This window comes from Sceloporus undulatus, chromosome 1 (genome assembly GCF_019175285.1).
Source record: "Sceloporus undulatus isolate JIND9_A2432 ecotype Alabama chromosome 1, SceUnd_v1.1, whole genome shotgun sequence".
Lineage (NCBI taxonomy): Eukaryota > Metazoa > Chordata > Lepidosauria > Squamata > Phrynosomatidae > Sceloporus > Sceloporus undulatus.
This window is the reverse complement of record NC_056522.1, coordinates 216419470-216437340: the sequence shown is the minus strand read 5'-3', so window position 1 is coordinate 216437340 and position 17871 is coordinate 216419470. Positions and strand designations below refer to the sequence as shown.

The following is a 17871-nucleotide window of genomic DNA, read 5'->3' as shown; positions in this document are numbered from 1 at the left end:
ATTAAGAAATCAAATAGCATAGTGAAGACGTCCTCTGTGTTCAGGCATTCAAATGATGGTTTATTACAATGTAACCCTGTGTACTTACTCCCATGTAAGCATCCATAGGATATGTAACACAACAAATGCTAGTTCAGTTACTCACTGTAATTTAACATGCAGCAAACTTGTTGCATAATGTGCCTTAAGCAAATACTAAACTTGCTTGGCCATTTTAGAAATTACTTTTTAGTTCTTTACACTTGTCAACACTTCCCTATGCTTTTCTAAACACTGCATTGTTTTATGTATACCATTTTAGAGAGGCTTCTTGAAAGACCATGTTCTGCTTCCTGTGTGTTCCCAAGAATAACAACAGTTAAAATAGGCAAAATCTTTATTCATCAATACGACACTTAACAAAGTTACAGAATTTATAATGTAAATTCATGTGGTACTGTATTCAATATAGTGCTACTGGGCCTTCAGTTGTGGAAAGTATTTAGGACTCCTGTATGAAAGTACAATCCACAACTTGAAAACATCCTGCATATTCCCACAATTTATGGCCTGAAATGACTGATTTACCTGTTTTTAAAATGTCTTGTCACATCTTTGTCCAAGTAGTACCCGGAGCAGATTTTTCGCAGCCTTTGATTTACTATCAGGATTTAAAATCAGAGGTTCCTTCTAACCCATGACAAGAATTCTGGTATTTGGAAAGAATGGAAATAGAATTGTCACTGTTGTTCAGAAACAAGTTTTAGCAGAAGTGCAGCAGGAGCAAATGGCCCAAAATTAACTGCTAATCCCAACTAGAATAGACCCACTGAATCCACTGTAATTACCTATGTGCTGACTCATAATTCGGCAAGTGATTTAATGATCTACCTTAGTTGGTATTAGCAGTTGCTTAAACATACATCTGGTAATACTATCACTTCTGTACCTGAGGCAGATTTTAAAGAGTTTTTCTGATTAGTTACCATTCTAGATTAGGATAACTTGTAAACATCAGATGTTATCTAGCTATAACTAAGCACCTTGAAATACCATAACTTCACTTGGAGATGTTAAACATTCCCCAAAGGTTTAATGCTAGGTTGAGCATGATTGCTACATTCTATGCATATACAATGGATCCTTGGTATCTGCAGGGGTTTGGCTTGCAGAACACCCCATGGATACCAATATCTCTGGATGCTCATATTCCATTAAATACAATAGCATAGTAAAATTGTGCATGTATATAAAATGGCAAAATCAAGGTTTGCTTTTTGGAATTTACTGTAATGGCTGAATCCATACAGAATGCATGGATATGGAGGGTTGGCTATAAAAACTTTTCTGCAGTCATTTTTTAAAAAACAACCATACCTTCAAATCATTAAGCTTTGTTGAGACTACTGGCATGGTCAAAAATGCAATGAAAGTAAACGGCAATTTACAAAAGTAAAGGACAAATTGCAGAAAAATGTGAAACAGTTACATAGAAAATGAGGAAGCACAATTACATTAATACTTGAAGATTAAAGCTGTTGTGGGTTCTTCCATTATTGTTCACAGAATGTGCTCTTGGTCTGTATTATAAATGAGTGGAAGTTAAGCAGTGTATTCATTTTCCTCTTCTATAAGAACCTCTTCGTCACTGTTTGATGAAACTTGAACGGCAGGATTGTGTACAATACATCTTGTTCCATAAGAAACCCTCCTTTGGTAAAGGAACCAGAGAAATGCTGCAGACACTGCCACAACTATTGTTGAAGTTATGACTAAGGTAGTTGTCCAGGCTTTCTCTGAAACAATACAGGGATTCCATCCAAGGTATATAATCAAATTACGCACATTACTGCTGCAGCAAAGTTGTAAATGTTTGTTAACTGTCAAACTAGTCTAGCAGTTACTGGAGATTTCTGTGGAATTACCAACTTATAACCTTTATTTCATATTTCAGTTCTACATATTACTACAAGAATGGGCAATTGGTTTGATACTGGCATCCCCACATTAACACTTGAAAGACCTTACATATTAACCAAATGTAACAGTCCAGATATGTTTGGCCTACAAGTCCCCAGCATAGTAGTGATTATGGAAGTTGTAGTCCAAACATCTGGAGAGCCAGTTGACTAGCTCATCCTATAATGCAGGATATTGTGGGGAATGGTGAATAATTGAGGTTTATACATGTGTGTTTTAACTTATTACTATATATACTCGAGTATAAATCAATCAGGTGGATAAATTAAAGGTAGTGTTTGGGCCCAAAATTACAGAATTTGCTATGACCCATGGATAAGTTATGGGTAAAACTAGGGGCATGTAACAAAGGATGTAAAGGACAAAGCAAAGAAAATGCTGACTATGTAACCAGTGATTCTAACCTTTAAATTTAATTTGATAATTTTGCCTGATTTTAGCCCAGATCCTGGAAAATCTGACAAACATACATGAATGTGCCTTTGTTTGTGGGGTGCAGGAGGGTACAAGCTATGCAGGTGAGAGCAGCAGCAATGGCAGAGTCAATAGTAGTTTGACTCTGCCCAGCCTCTGAACAGATGCAAAAGAGGTGCAAAAAGTGTGGAAGGGGGAACGACGAGCATGTGGGTGGGAAGAGGCAAAGAAAAGGCAGCAATTAGGTTCACAGCAGACAGTAAACCGAGGGGAAAGGGTGGAAGAAGGGAAATAGCCAGCCAGCCCGCCATGCACTGCCAAAGGAGTGGGTCAAAGGAAAAAGACAGTGAAGGAGAGAAAAATGGTAGGTGCAGGAAGGTGGGAAACACAGAAATAAAGACAAAGGAAAGAGAGGAAACTAACTGGAGATAGGAGCTGGACAGGAATTGTGATGAGAGCTGCTGAGGAAAGAGATAAAGGAAGAAACTGAGGGTGTAAGGGACACAGAGGGAAAAGAGACAGGATTGAGCAGTATGGCAGGGTGTAGAAAACCAGTGGAAGAAACAATTGGCACCTCGTCAAAAGAAATTCTGGAGAGAAGCACAGGGAGGGGGAAAAGTGGAAGAAGGAGGTGGAGAGAGAGCCCTTCTGGTCAGCAACCAAAGAGAGCAAGGCAGCTGTCCTCCAGTCCAGGAAGGGAAGAGGAGGTCGAGAAGGAGGCGCTGGAGACCGTGCCCTCCATAAAACCAGGCTTTGTGTAGCAACAGCATCTTCTCTGCAGACTCGCAACTACACTGACATATACCTGCGAGGGCCATAGCCAGTGTGTTCATTCAAGATAAAGCCACCTCACATCAACTATAGAACTCAGCACTGAACTGTGCATAAGTTGACCCAGATTTTCAAAGAGAATTCTTTTTACTAAAATTTGTCAACTTGCAAATATAGGTGGTATCTACTTTGGCCTCTTTTTTCTTACATTTTACTTTGTACTATGTATTCTAACTCCAAAAATGCTTGTTTCCTACCAATCAGCATCATTAACAACTATGCCCATGTAAGATTTCTAATTACTCTTGCTGTTTCTCTTTCATTTGACAGCTCCTTTGGTACTCAATCAGGGACCTACTCTGGTGAATAACAAGAATAACAGTTAATTGAAAGTGCTGAGTGGAGTTACTAATAGCTTATACCATCAAAATTTAATTCGGCCTGAATGCTGAGAATCTGTTTCACACAAAACAATGAAGAGAGACCATTAACCACAAACACTTGTGTATCTAGGCAGACCACATGGACTTTGATCCAGATTTAGTCGATAGTTAAAAAAGCAGAATCGTTTCAATCAATGGGAATTGACTTGGTCATTGCTAATACCAGTCCCAATTGATTTCAGTAGTCTGCTCTAGCAATAATTGAATGTGGATCCAACTCTTGGTAAGCAAGAACATTTCAATTTTCTTCAGACAGATAGAACAAGTGCTAATCATGACAAAATACTGTCTTACCAGAGCTTGGCTACAGGAGAACATAAAAAACAGAAGAGCATACTCACCCAGTAAATACTCCTTTTCATACAGAACTACAAGTGTACATGTAAAAGAAAATTAAAAAAAATTAATGTTTTTAAGCATTCTACTCAGTCCCCAAAAAGAGGAGTTACAATACTTGCAGAGCTATACTCAATAGACAATGGAAGGTATAGCCAACTAAGGGGTCATTCCTACATTCTTTTTAGCATGACTGCAAATAATGTCATGCATTTGAGGTTTGTTATTCACACTGTGGAACTGTTATGCTCATCTTTGAGTTTGGTTGCTCATATGTGTCAGCACTCAAATAACGATGGAGTCGATTATGCGAACATATTCAAAATACATTCAAGGCATGCAGTTTTATCTTTTTGGTTTTTTTCAAGGGTGGTGGTCTGGAACGGATCCCCCACATTTATCAAGGGCTGACTGTACTACTGCATCATGAGATGCAAGAATGGTACTTGCTCCTGCAGTAGTCTTCTAATAAGCCTGTAATATCTAGGAGATTTTATTGACTATTTGAACCTTCTAATGTTCATGTTACCTATTATTTATTCCTCTATTTATTTACTTTATACAGTGTGCCCGTGCCAACTGTGGGCTTGCCCTACACAGATTTGAGCTTCCATGGATGACACGCCCTAGCTTTTTAAATGAGCGTGCATTGAAAACAACGGGACTTGAGGTCACAAGGTTTCTGCTATCTGTAGGGGGGCGGGTTGTGAACTGGATAGCAATAGCAGCTTCATTTATATACGACTTCATTTGTATACTGCACTGAGTAGTCTCTAAGCGGTTTACAACTGTAAGCTAATTGCCCCTATCAAATGCCTATTAACCTTGGAAGGATGCCAGGCTGAGTCAACTCTAAGCCCCTGGCTGGGATTGAACTCACAACCTTGTGGTTTGTGAGTGAGTGGCTACAGTACATGCATTTAACACTGCGCCACCAGGGTTCCTTGTGGATAGCAAGGGATAACTATCTTTTTCCCCAAGGTGGCCCAACATGAAAAAATCAATTTGTCCCCTTCCTTCTTTCAACTAACGGGAAAGCCTGAGTTGATAAAAAACCTCAACTCTGTGTAACAGAAGGAATTAACCTGTCCATGGGAAGCTTTCTCTGGACCCAACCCAACCCACTTTATCCACAAGAGAAACTTATAAAGACCTGTGTACGATTCAGTTATCTATGGAATCCCCAGGATCATACAGAAACACTTTACAGTGCATCACGAAAAAAAATCTTGTCACATAATTTACATACTGGCAGTTTCACAGAGGATCTGAGTCAATGGGAGGTCCTCACAAGTTGTTTTTTCCCATCCACCTGAGGTAGTGTGCATAGTGGCACAGGTGTTGAGGAGTTCCTCATTACTTTCTTCATTCATCCAGTTTGTAAAATTGACTTTGGATTTATCATACCATTTGAAAGTATCATCTGAAATAAACAACATGGAAAATCCAAAGAGGCATTTGTTGTTGTTTTGTTCAAAAGGGCAGACCAATAAAACAATGGGGGGAAAAACCTTTAAATGCCAGAACACTGGTAATACCCATATGCAAATTTGTTAGATGGGCACAGAGAGAGAAGAAGCCAAAAAAATAAAAATAAAAAAAAATAGCACTACAAAGACTCCTGTGTCACTTTAAGCAGAAACTGTGCAATTCTAAACACGGGCTTGAGAACTGCTAAGTTCAACAGGACCAACTTCTGAGTTAATACATTTAGCATTGTAGTGTGCTATATGTTTTTGTGGACTAGAGCTTGCTTTGGAAAACACATTGGCTGAAACTTGCATTGGAAGAAATGGCCCCAACATGTTACTGGAGAAGATGGGAGTGAGCAGAGCTGCATCTGTCCAGCTCTCTTCCTGGAGCTGGATGCATTGCAAAAGGCAACTGCAGGGACGATATACAGAGAACCTCCTATAGAGCTCTCAGGCATTTGAGAATGCCTGTTGTAAGCACTCCAGGAAGAGAGGTGGAAACACCTTTGCTCATGCCAGTGCTCTCCAGCAACACATAAATGACCATGTGGGGGGGAGGGCAGGCTATGCCCCTGTAAAGGTGTGTGGGGAGAAGCAGCTTTTGGTCACTGCATGCACAATGGCCATAAAAGTGAATTGAGATGGTATGAGTCAGGCATATGATGTCATAATTAATAAACAAGGTAACAACCATTAAATGCTATCCTCAGAGGATAACATTTCAAAGAGTAATTTATGTAGTATGATCTAGTATCTAATATGATCTAAATTCCTATCAGCATCAGGCTACCCCACTTCATCTTCTTTCCAACCAGTACGGTGCTGGAGGCTGTATACCACTCCTTGTGTTTAATCTGTGTAACACTCTAATTGGGGGGTAGGGGTGGTGTCAGTCTTTGTACTTCTCAAGGATTATTTTCTGTGGCCCCCACATGCTCCTGCTCCCAAGCCTGGGTGACCATTTCCATCAATAGTGTTCGCTTAAGCGAAGGTCTTAACGCCGACATTCAAGCAGAACCTAGTGTAGAGGCGTCCAGAGCCTCCGTAGACCTCATTAAACTGGATCGGTTTGAGTTAGTAAGTACCGATGATGTGGACAAGATCCTCGGAAGTGTTCGGAAGACAACCTGCTCTCTCGATCCCTGTCCTTCATGGCTAGCGGCCCAGGGGGGACCAGCGGTAACTTTATTGTTACGCCGGATCATTAATACATCTTTGAGGGAAGGGCAATTTCCATCAGAACTAAAATTGGCCATTGTAAAACCTTTATTAAAAAAGCCCTCCCTCGACCCCCTGGTACATAACAATTATTGGCCAGTCTCGTTGCTGCCATTCCTGGGGAAGGTGATCGAGAGGGCGGTTGCAATCCAGCTTCAGGCGGTCTTGGATGAAACGGATTATCTGGACCCATTTCAAACTGGCTTCCGGGCGGGTTACGGGGTTGAGACGGCCATGGTCGCCTTGGTCGATGATCTCCGTCTGGGCATCGACAGGGGAAGCGTGTCCCTGTTGGTGCTCTTGGACATCTCAGCGGCTTTCGATACCATAGACCATGGTATCCTTCTGGGGCGCCTGGCAGAGGTGGGAATCGGGGGCACTGCGCTCCAGTGGTTCCGGTCCTACCTCTCTGGGAGGTCCCAGATGATGCAGCTGGGAGACGTGTGCTCTGATGAGAGGGCCCTTAAAACTGGGGTCCCTCAAGGAGCCATTCTGTCTCCCATGCTATTTAACATTTACATGAAACCGCTGGGAGAGATCATCCGGAGACATGGGGCGCGGGGTTATCAGTACGCTGATGACACCCAAATAATTTTCTCTATGTCTCCGACTGATGCAGTGACCGAGGATGGCGTCTCTCCTCTCGTGGCGTGCCTGGAGTCAGTAATGGGCTGGATGAGGGAAAACTGACTCAAATTGAATCCAGAGAAAACGGAGGTACTTGTGATAGGTTCCCCTGGTCCAGGAATGGTGGTAGTTCCACCTGTCCTGAACGGGGTCACGCTTCCTGTGAAGGACTCTGTGCGCAGTCTGGGGGTGCTTCTTGACTCGTTGCTTCACCTGACTGCTCAGGTGAATGCGACGGTCAAGAACACCTGTTATCAGCTCCGGCTTATTCGCCAGCTGCGCCCATACCTGGCCCAGAGGGACCTTGAAACTGTTGTACATGCTCTGGTAACCTCGAGATTGGATTTCTGCAATGCACTCTACATGGGGCAACCCTTATACCAAACCCGGAAGCTACAAATGGTACAGAATATGGCAGCCAGGCTGGTCACTGGTACTTCCAGGGCCAGCCACATAACACCGGTGCTTCAAGATCTGCATTGGCTGCCTATTCGCTTCCGGGCACAATATAAGGTGTTGGTGATGACCTATAAAGCCCTAAATGGCTTGGGCCCAGGATACCTGAAGGACCGCCTCTCCCCGTACATTCCGTCCTGCACCCTCAGAACATCTGGGCAGCAACTCCTTAGGGTGCCAGGGGCTAGGCTTACCTCTACCACGAGGAAGTCTTTCTCCATCGCTGCCCCGGCCCTTTGGAACACGCTGCCCACAGAGCTCCGCTCAGCCACCTCCCTGGCCCAATTTAGAAAGGACTTAAAAACCTTTCTATTTAAGACCGCATTCCCCCAATTAGAGTCCTAGTAGGCCTCCCCTCCTCCGTATTCCACAAGAGGACTGGCTAACGGGGCTTTTATCCTGTTTTATTATATGATAATGTGTAATTCATTTTTGATGTTTTTATTGCGATTTGTGTTGTTTTATTGTGATGTAAACCGCCCTGATCTCTGGAAGGGCGGTATATAAATAAAAATATTATTATTATTATTATTATTATTATTATTATTATTATTATGTTTTTAGCTATCTTTGGGGAGCTTCAAAATAGTTCTTTCCATAACAGGTAGCTTTACTGTGAAGAACCTATGGAGTTTTTAAATTGCGAATATGTATCTCCCCCCAAAAAAGAAGAAAAAGGAAAAGAAAAATATACTGCCATGAGATTGTATAATGTATTGTGGGGATACAAATATTTAGGAAGGGAGGGAAGGAGGGGAAGAGTGCTTCTGAGTCACTTACCATCTGTGTCAAAAAACATGCCCAACGATATATATTCAGGGCCATGCCAATGAGTGTGGAAACTATTTTGGATAAAGGTATTTTCTTCTTTGTTATTTATGCTAATAATATCAGCTCCAGAGGCTGCATTAGTGGGGAGAAAACAACAAAATCAAATTCCATAACTGTAGTCTAAAACAAACCAAATGCAAACAAATCACATGCCTGTTAATTCATATTTGTTTAAACACTATCCCATTAAATTTTGCTTCTGTATATTTGTTGCTGTGGAGAGTAGCAACCACTATGCTATACACAAGTCACAGTGTGAATTACACAAAGGGATGGTAATTCAAGAGTGAAGACACTAATCATTTAGATTCCATGTTCAAAAACTATCTCACTAGGATAAAAGGCAGGTATTTGTGGGGATTTTGAAAGCTAGACAACCTAAACTGCCTTTAAAATGTTCATTAGATGAACGACAAAGATTGTCACAACATCTGGATGACATAATTGGGCTAGGTCAGTCATTTTCAGTTATTGGGAAATCTTGAAAGCTGCTTAGGGCATCTGATGAGGAAAAACGTAACAGTGGAGGATAAATATTCCTCAAAGATAGCCTTTGCTGTCCACTTCCATCCCTCCTCTCCAACAATCTGTAGTTGAAGGAGAACACTGGGTGTCTTAAGGCATATTCTTTGCTTCATCTGGTAATGGTAAGCCCCAACACTCCAGTTCATCACATGCCCCCAAATATACAACAGAGTCTGCTACGACATAGGCTGGAGAGAGGTGTTATAGACAATTCCATGTGAAAAGTATTTCCTAAAAATAAAAAGTCGGAAACATGTGCTAACAGAGGGGAAGGGGGTAACCAGAAACTACTGGACTACAACTCCCATGATTTCTCTCTTATGGAAAACAGTTGTCCCCCTGGCTGCACATTCCAACCGCATCTACATAAAGGCTGCCAATGCGATCAATTAACTGAAAGATTGTGCAATTGTATTTTTGCAATCAGAACAAAAGAAAAAAGAACTAGTTAAATTGAATGGATCAGCCATGAAGCTTTAGGCACAATCTCAATATTGTTCCTAATAGGATAACATCTATCCAGATTGGTGTAATGCTCTGTGATATATAATCATCCTTATTATCATGACTCTCAGTATTCCAAACAGTAATTAAGACGCTACAATAATCAAGTTCTCCTTCACATATAGCCTACGCTATCTCATTAGTGAACTCAAAAGGAGTGGCTTGGGGTGGGGGAGAGATCAATTAGATTACCATTGCCTTTGCAGTACTCCCTGGCATCATCAATACTGTGAGTCTCTAACGGTCCCAGAAGCAAAAGATAACAGCTCTTTCCAAATGAAATCCAAGCGGAAGATGGACATTCTGCACAAGGATGAGAATAGTTATCATCATTGCTACTATGCTACCATTGCTACTAACAATTCAATTGACACAGCCAGCGTGTTGGGAGTCTTGGGCACTTTACAAAACAAAAGATGCAATTATGGTTCTAGATATTTCTCTAAAAATAAACAACAAATTCAGCTGCTAGTCTGGCTTCAGCCATCTTGACTATTCTATTAGTAACAGTCAAGCTAGATCTTTAGTCACTTGCTTCTCTTATTAGTTTCAACTAGTCTAGTGCAACAGGCAGTGGCCAGATTATTGTCTGGTGAGCACTTTAGTACATCACTGTTTTTTGACCACCTAAACTAGCTTCCAAGATCACCTAAACCTGGTTTGGGCTTTAAAAAGTTTAAACGGCTTGTGACTTGTTGTTATTAACTGTCCTCGAGTCAACCCTGACTCATGGTGACTAGGTGGGTGAGATGTTTTCAAGATCCCCTCCTCCACTGTAGATTAACCATTTCTCAGTTTAACAATACCATTTCTGTTCAAATTGATCCATTTGCTACTGTGGCAAATTTCATTCATTTTTACCAGGTTAAGATAGTGTGCTATATAAAAATATGATACCAAGCAGTATGAAATATATCAATAATCATATTTCCAGCATTTTCAACCGATATAGTAAAAAAGTTTGTTTTCATTTCTAGTATCATTGCAACCTTCTTAAATCTCTGATTTGCTTCATACTGATTCATGCTAATTTCAGTATTCAGTATGATACTGACATCTAGTCAATGAGACTCCTGGCCTAGGTAACACATTTTGGAATAACATTAAAGGCTAGGAAATTATCAGTTATTATATATATAGTTTTACCATAAAGTATTGGTACAGCAGTTTGAGTGTTGGATTACTACAATACTCTGGAGACCAGGGTTCAATTCCCAGCTTGACCATGGAAACCCACCAGGTCACCTTCAGCAAGTCACATGCTTTCAGCCTCAGGGGAAGACAATGGCAAACCTCCTCTGAACAAATCTTGCCAAGAAACCCTCATGACAGGGTTGCCTTAGGGTTGCTATACACTGGAATGATATGAAGGCATACAACAAGAACAGCAACAACATGGCAGGGGGTACCATTTGAATTTTCTGAATCAGGCACCACAGGATCTTGGGCTGTTTCTGTTGGAATTTATCCAGGCAGCCCAATTTGCAGCTGGTAACCTTTTAGATGGAGCACCCAGAAAATATTAGTTTTGATCTAATGAAAGTGCCAATCAGGATCATACTGCTCATCTGTTAAACTGTAAATAATCTACTACTGAAAAGTATGCTGGGTAAAATCTAAAACTAAGCACCCCTCCTAAGAATTCTGGTTTTGGCTCACATGTCTTAAAGTTTTTAAGATTTTATTTTTAAAAATATGGGTGATTTCCAAAGCATCTTCTAAAATTCACCTTCATTCACTCTTACCTCACGTTTTGGTATTAAGTCTGGTTTGCAAACTAGAAACAGAATTAAGGAATCCTGACCTTTTATGAGTTAAATCAAGTTTGCGGGACTGTTGGGCTGCCAAACGTTCATCCTACAACTCCCGTCAGCTCCATCTAGCATTGCCAATGATAAGGGACTATGGGAGATGGAGTCCAAAACTTATGGAGAGTCCAAGGTTTCCCCTTTGATATACAGGAACTAACAAATAGTGCTTGAAAACTCAGTATCCAATTTGAAAAATGATTATCTCATCATATTTAAAAATAATAGTTCCTCTTCTAAATCAGTTTAAAAGGAAGTAAGCATTAAATGTTAGCATGTTTGTCTTCTCCAAGGCAAATACTGTATTTCTGAGGAACAATTTAGCAGAAGAACTCAGAATATATCACATTTTCTTTAAGCAATTCAGTAGCTCTAACAATGATCACTGACAGATGCTCATCTGTGCCAGTTAGTCTTGATGTAAGTGACTCTTCCATACTTGCAATAAGGGATTGTGCCACCCTCCAAATGCTACTGAACTACATATCCCAGCACACCATTGGCTATACTGGCTAGGACTGTTGGGACTTGCAATCCAACAATATCTAGAAAGCTGCATGATTCCCACCGTTTATTTAAATTATGCATTTAATTACAGTATGTTCATCCTGCAAAAGACAAATTACATCAGCTTCATTAGTAGCAAAACAAACCGGAATGCAAGAGGCCCAATGACTTCAAGTGTAGGCAGTTTCTAATAACTATTTCATAAATGGCCTTCTCACTGCCTTCCACATCAATCAGCCAATGGTGAAATGACAGAGAATATGGGTTTGGTTTGCCCCTATAAATCTCGCCCACGTTACTCATGGCTTGCCAAAGACCAAATTCTTTGTGTGCCAATAGTCATTTTTCAGAACTTTACCTATAACCTGAGGTCTCTCGGTTACAATTGACTATCCCCCCCCCCCCCCAGTAGTTTCAATGGAATAAAAAGGACACAGGAATCACTCACAAACCTCAAGTTCATAATTGCACTTGGTCTCTATTAAACATTCTAATTTATAAATTATATGTGGTTTTGAAAATGCTACATTATTTGATGGCCAGCCTTCTGTTTGCACATAGGGTAAACAGCAAGCAACTTTCTGTTTACACATAGAGTAATAGCTGCCATTACATTCTGCACTGAAATAGAAGGCTCAGAAGCCGTGGCTTCTCCTGTTTGAGTCCCTCAGTCACCCACCCTCCCTGCCGCATCACTTGAACAGAATGCATGGAGTCCTGATCAATAACAGGCAAGAGAAACAGGGGAATAGATGAAATGATAGTGGAACACACTCCCTCGGAGGGTGGTGGATTCTCCTTCCTTCCCCTGAGGCTGAGATGATGTGATTTTCCCAAGGTCACCCAGTAGGTTCATGGCTGAGTGGGGATCCAAACTTTGGTCTCCAGAGTTGTAGTCCAACACTCAAACCACTATGCCACAAATTATGACTGAGTTCAGTTAGCTTTTAATAATTTTGTGCCAGGCATATTCCTATCATTGCTACAGACAATCTTGTTATAGAAATGAGACTGCACACATGCTTCCCCAGACACATTTAGTATAGGGTTTAGAAATTAATTTGCATTTATTTGATAGAACAGATCTAACTCTGTTAAGGCTTTTCTTCCCAGTCCCTATGTCTGAAGGCTTTGTTTGCTTTGCTTTTATGTTTCTCAATAGCTATAGTCTCAGCCAAACAGACTTTGAACAAAACAACTCCCCAACATAATGCAACTTTCTCATTTTCTTATGGACAAAACAGGAAATTAATATCCCCATCATCTTATTTGATTCCTCTGACGATGGTGGTGGCTGAAAAACATGACACCACATGCTATATTGTAGTACACATTCACTTATCCTGGCAAAACCCTGCCTTCATTCAGCTGTGGACTCAGTTCATAATATCTACAACCAAATGTACTGAAATTTTTAATATATTTGATAAGTGAACACACTTCTCTTCCTCTTTTTTTCATAGGTCTTATTCTATAGAAAGTAGGGCCAGTCTGGTAGTGTGATTTGAGCACTGGAGACCGGGGTTCAAACCCCTGCTCAGCTATGGAAACCCACTGAATGATCTTAGCCAAGTCACACTCTCTCAGTCTCAGAGGAAGGCAAAAGCAAACTCCCCCTGAACAAATCTTGGCAAGAAAACCCCATGACAAGTTTGCTTTGGAGTCACCACAAGTTGAAAACAACTTGAAAGAATACAGTAACAAATACTACAGAAATAACTTGTGGAATAAAATTTAAGGGCTAGCACTAGCGCAAATGTGAGTTTATTGGGATCTTTCATTGTCATATTAGTCAAAATCATATTGCTAAATCTTGGCAGGATGAAATAATCATAGGCAGAAATTATCCATTATTTTTTGCAACAATGATCCAACAACTTCAGTTTCTGCTTTATATCTCACATGTTTTGTTTCACTGTTTAATGAGAGAGAGATGCTGGTATGCAAGGCTTCTGTCACTGTAAACCATCACATTAAAAACAGACTCAAAGGAAGGTCTTTGGCCCAGATTAAGCCTACAATACAATGCATATTTATTAGGGAGCAAACCTGAAATCTGCACACATGCTTATTAGGACGTCCTCAAAAATGTAGTAGCCCTGTTAGTATGTTGCAGTACCTTTAGACAGTTATTCTTAAAGATGTGCCATATTTCTCTTTTTCCCCTCCTCCTTTTTATTACTGGGAAGCATTAATCCCCCCCCTTCCCAATGAGAGCTTGTTGCTTCAGAAGCATCCACAGCCCTCTCACATTATCCTTAGGACGACAACCCTGACAACGGGGTGACCAGAAGTCATAACTGCAAAGGAGGACAAGGAACCACAAAATGTAGGACATCCAAGAAAATGTTAGGACATGACAAAATAAAAACTAAAAATAATAAATGTAAGTTCATGCTTCTCAGTCATGTTCCAAATGGAGGGCATTTTAGGCCATGTCCTGGAAAAAGAGGACCCCTGGTCACTTTGCCTGTGAGGCTGGTTAGGCTGAGGGGTTTGTCCATGAGACAGTAGGACGCACTCCTTCCTCGGAGTGTAGTGGAGTCTTCCTCCTTGGAGGTCTTTAAACAGAGGCTGGATGGCCATCTGTCAGGGATGCTTTGACTGAGAGTTTCAGCATGGCAGAATGGGGTTGGACTGGATGGCCCTTTGGTCTCTTCCAACTCTATGATTCTATGAGTATATCATTAAAACTCAGGTCTCCCCAGTCATCCTAACTTGACTCTACTCTCTCTACAATGCCAATTGACACCACTTTTTAAGTGCCAGGACTCCATCCTAGGGAATACAGTACTGAAGTTTGCAGTTTGGTGAGGCACCAGCACTCTTTTGGCAGGGAAGGCTGAAGGCCTTGTAAAACTCCAAGTCCCAGGCTTCCACAGGATGGAGCGACAGCACTTAAAGAGGTGCCAGACTGCATCATTTCAACAGCATAGTTGAACGCTAAGTGGCACTGATCTTTGCTCCCTCCCTGTTGGGTGTTGAGGTGACCATGGGTCACCAGATGCCCTCCTTTCCCAGGACCTGTCCTACATTTCAGCCTTCTGTCCAGGAGAGATTCCAAAGCATCCTCCATTTTGAGCATGACTAGGAAGCATGAATCTACATTCACAGGAGTGCTTTTAGCATGTCTTTGGGAATATCCTCTTTTTCTTGAAGGTCCTCCATTTTGCGGTGTGTTTTCCTCCTTTGGAGGGAGGACTTGTTCTTCTCAGCCTCTGAGGAGAGCACTGTAAAAATAAAATTATAAAGTGGGATGTAAAAAAGGAGCCGGAGGGAGCAAAGAGAGAGGGCCCTACATTTCCCATCTTCTGCCAGCCTGGGAGAAATTCCCAAAGGCCCTCCATTTTGAGCATGACTAAGGAGCATGGATCTGCATTTATATGCGTGTTTTTAGCATTGCTTTGGCCATGCCCTCCATTTCCCCAGAAGGTCCTCCATTCTGAACCTGACGAGGAAGAAGAGATTGACATTCCTATGAGTGTTTTCACTATTTCTTTGGTCATCATGGCCTTCATTTTAGCTTATAGGTCCCTCCATTTTGGGGATGATCTACATTTATAGGGTTGTTTTTAGCATTGCTTTGGCCATGCCCTCCATTTCCCCGGAAGGTCCTCCATTCTGAGCATAACTAGGAAGCAGAGATCTATGTCCCTGTGAGCGAAGCTTGTTTATTGGGCCATGATGCCCCCCCCCCCGGTGTTTGCGGTGCCTTGTCGTGGCCCTCCCTCCATGGCGCTTATTATGAGGAGGGCCTCCCTCTGGCCGCCCCACTTGCCTCCCCTTCCCTCTGGAAACCCCAGCAGGATGGAGGGAGAGAGAGAGGGGGGGACAGGGCCTTACCCACGGATCCTGAGGCGGCGGGCGAGGGCCAGGCGGAGGCACCCAGCAGGAGGGCCAAGGCCAAGGCCAAGGCGGTGCCAGGGAGCGATGTGGGGGCGCCCATGGCCCCGGGGCCCTCAGCCTCCCTCTCGGCCTCCCAGCAGCCGCAGTGGGCCAGCCCTGGTGGCCATTTCCCCTCAGGGCCAGGCAGAGGGGCCGGGAAGGATGGGCCACAGGCAGGAGGAAGGAAGGAAGGAAGGCCGCCTCCTAGCACTTAGTGACTTATTATATTTCTTGCTTGCTTTCCCCTAGAAAACGTCACGTACGGTTGTTACGAAATGTTATTTTATATATATATATGTGTGTGTGTTAATTTTTTAAATTAATTTTTGTATTTTAAAATCTCAGCGGAGCAGAAGTTTAAATTATGTGTAAGATCAGTAGAAAAACCCAGGAACTTCTATCTCTCATTTGTTGTCCCACACAACTTGTATGTTTGTGAGTTGTTTGGCTGCGTCTTAGTCTGGTTTTTGTTTGCTTTTGTTTCTCTTGGTGTAGCTGTCCTCGTCTTTGTCTTTAATAAACCTTTAAAAAAGTAATCTCTATTTATATTATATATATATATATATATGTGTGTGTGGGGGGGGGGGGTGTTATATTTTATTTATTTATTATATAATAATTTACTATTAATATTATATATGTGTGTGTTATATTATATTCATTTAGATTTATTATTATTTGTTATCTTTATTTATATAATATTAATTTATTATTTATATTATATATATGTTATATATTATATTATATTTATTCTTTACATTTATTTATTATCTTTATATAATAATGTTATTTATTATACATATGTGCATGTATTTGTGTGTTGTATATATTATTATATTGTATTGTACAGTATATTGAATGATGGCTAGAACCATTCTCATTTCATGTTTTTATTATTTTATCATTTATGATGTGTTACTGTTTTTTGTTGATGGGTCTCTCTTACTAATTTTACCATTTTGTTTTATTTGTGGTTTTTGTGCCTTGGTGTGTGTGTGTGTGTGTGTGTGTGTGTATATATATATATATACACACATACATACATACATACTGTTTTTGTATTTACTGTTTGGATCTGTTTTATATTGTGATGGCTTTAATGTTACATTTATTATTTAGATTTATTATTTATTATCGATTTATATAATACAAATAAGAATAATATATATGTGTGTGTGTTATATTATTATATTATATTCATTATTTAGATTTATTCTTATTCATATTATGTGTACTTATATATATATTATTTTATATTTATTATTTATATTTATTATTATTTATTTATTATCTATTATCTATTTATATAATTATTATTTATATTTATATTATAAGTTAAAGATTATTATATTATATTTATTATTTAGGGTTGTTATTATTACTATTTTTATTGATTTATTATCTATTTATGTATTACTATTTATTATATATATATATATACACACACACACACACACACACACACATATATCTTGTTGTTGTTGTTGTTATTATTATTATTACATTTCAACCTTATGCCCAGGACAGAGTGGCCAGAGCTGGGGATGGTCATCCTGTATTATTCCAGGACCTAGCCTACATTTCAGCCTTCTGCTCAGGACAAGGTGACCATAGGTCCTCATGGCTGAGGGGTCAAGGCACTGCAAAATGGACGACCTTTTGATAATATCCAAAATCCACCAAACAGTGATACCTTTATGGGGACAACCAAAATGCACAAAATACATTTTGCAAGCTTTTGAAGCTCCATTGGCTTCTTCATCAGGCAAAGGGGTTAAAAACTATAGGGGAGGGGGGAAATGAAGATGTTAGTCAGAGGCCTGCATTTTGCTGTTTTTGATCTCAGTATGGCTCTTGCAGTCTGGCCATGTGGCTGTTGGGATATTCTCAAAGTCCAGGAAATTTAACATCCATTTGCAACACAAAAAGGTACTTCCTTTGGATTCCAGTATGTCTCCAGCCTTTGTGAGGCAGCAGGCCCCTCTGTTAGTCAGGGGATGCTGAATTTCTTAAGAAGCCTTCATGCATTTGCATTAGGAAAGCTTTAGGTGGTGTTGAGGTAAAACATGCCAATCCAGGCCCAATTTCACTTTCTATCTGATACTTTTTGAAAAA

General features: G+C 40.6%; 1 protein-coding gene across 1 annotated transcript; it reads right to left on the bottom strand.

Moving 5' to 3' along the window:
- Positions 1-358: 358 nt before the first annotated feature.
- CD302 (CD302 molecule) lies at positions 359-15936 on the bottom strand. The gene is made up of 7 exons (XM_042471776.1): positions 15715-15936; positions 9749-9859; positions 8477-8599; positions 5173-5346; positions 3929-3955; positions 1494-1775; positions 359-688 (listed from the first exon to the last, which is right to left on the bottom strand). Exons 1-6 carry the CDS (start codon positions 15815-15817, stop codon positions 1582-1584), a joined length of 732 nt encoding a protein of 243 aa, XP_042327710.1. The 5' UTR covers positions 15818-15936; the 3' UTR covers positions 359-688; positions 1494-1581.
- Positions 15937-17871: the final 1935 nt, after the last annotated feature.

Bases quoted from the DNA above. Each gene is read 5' to 3' on its own strand.
- CD302 (XM_042471776.1), bottom strand. From the start codon at position 15,817: ATGGGCGCCCCCACATCGCTCCCTGGCACCGCCTTGGCCTTGGCCTTG. The intron at 9,860-15,714 runs GTAAGGCCCTGT...ATCCTTGTGCAG, and splicing joins CGCCGCCTCAGGATCCGTGG to AATGTCCATCTTCCGCTTGG. The intron at 3,956-5,172 runs GTATGTAAATTA...GTACACTTGTAG, and splicing joins GATCCTCTGTGAAACTGCCA to TTCTGTATGAAAAGGAGTAT.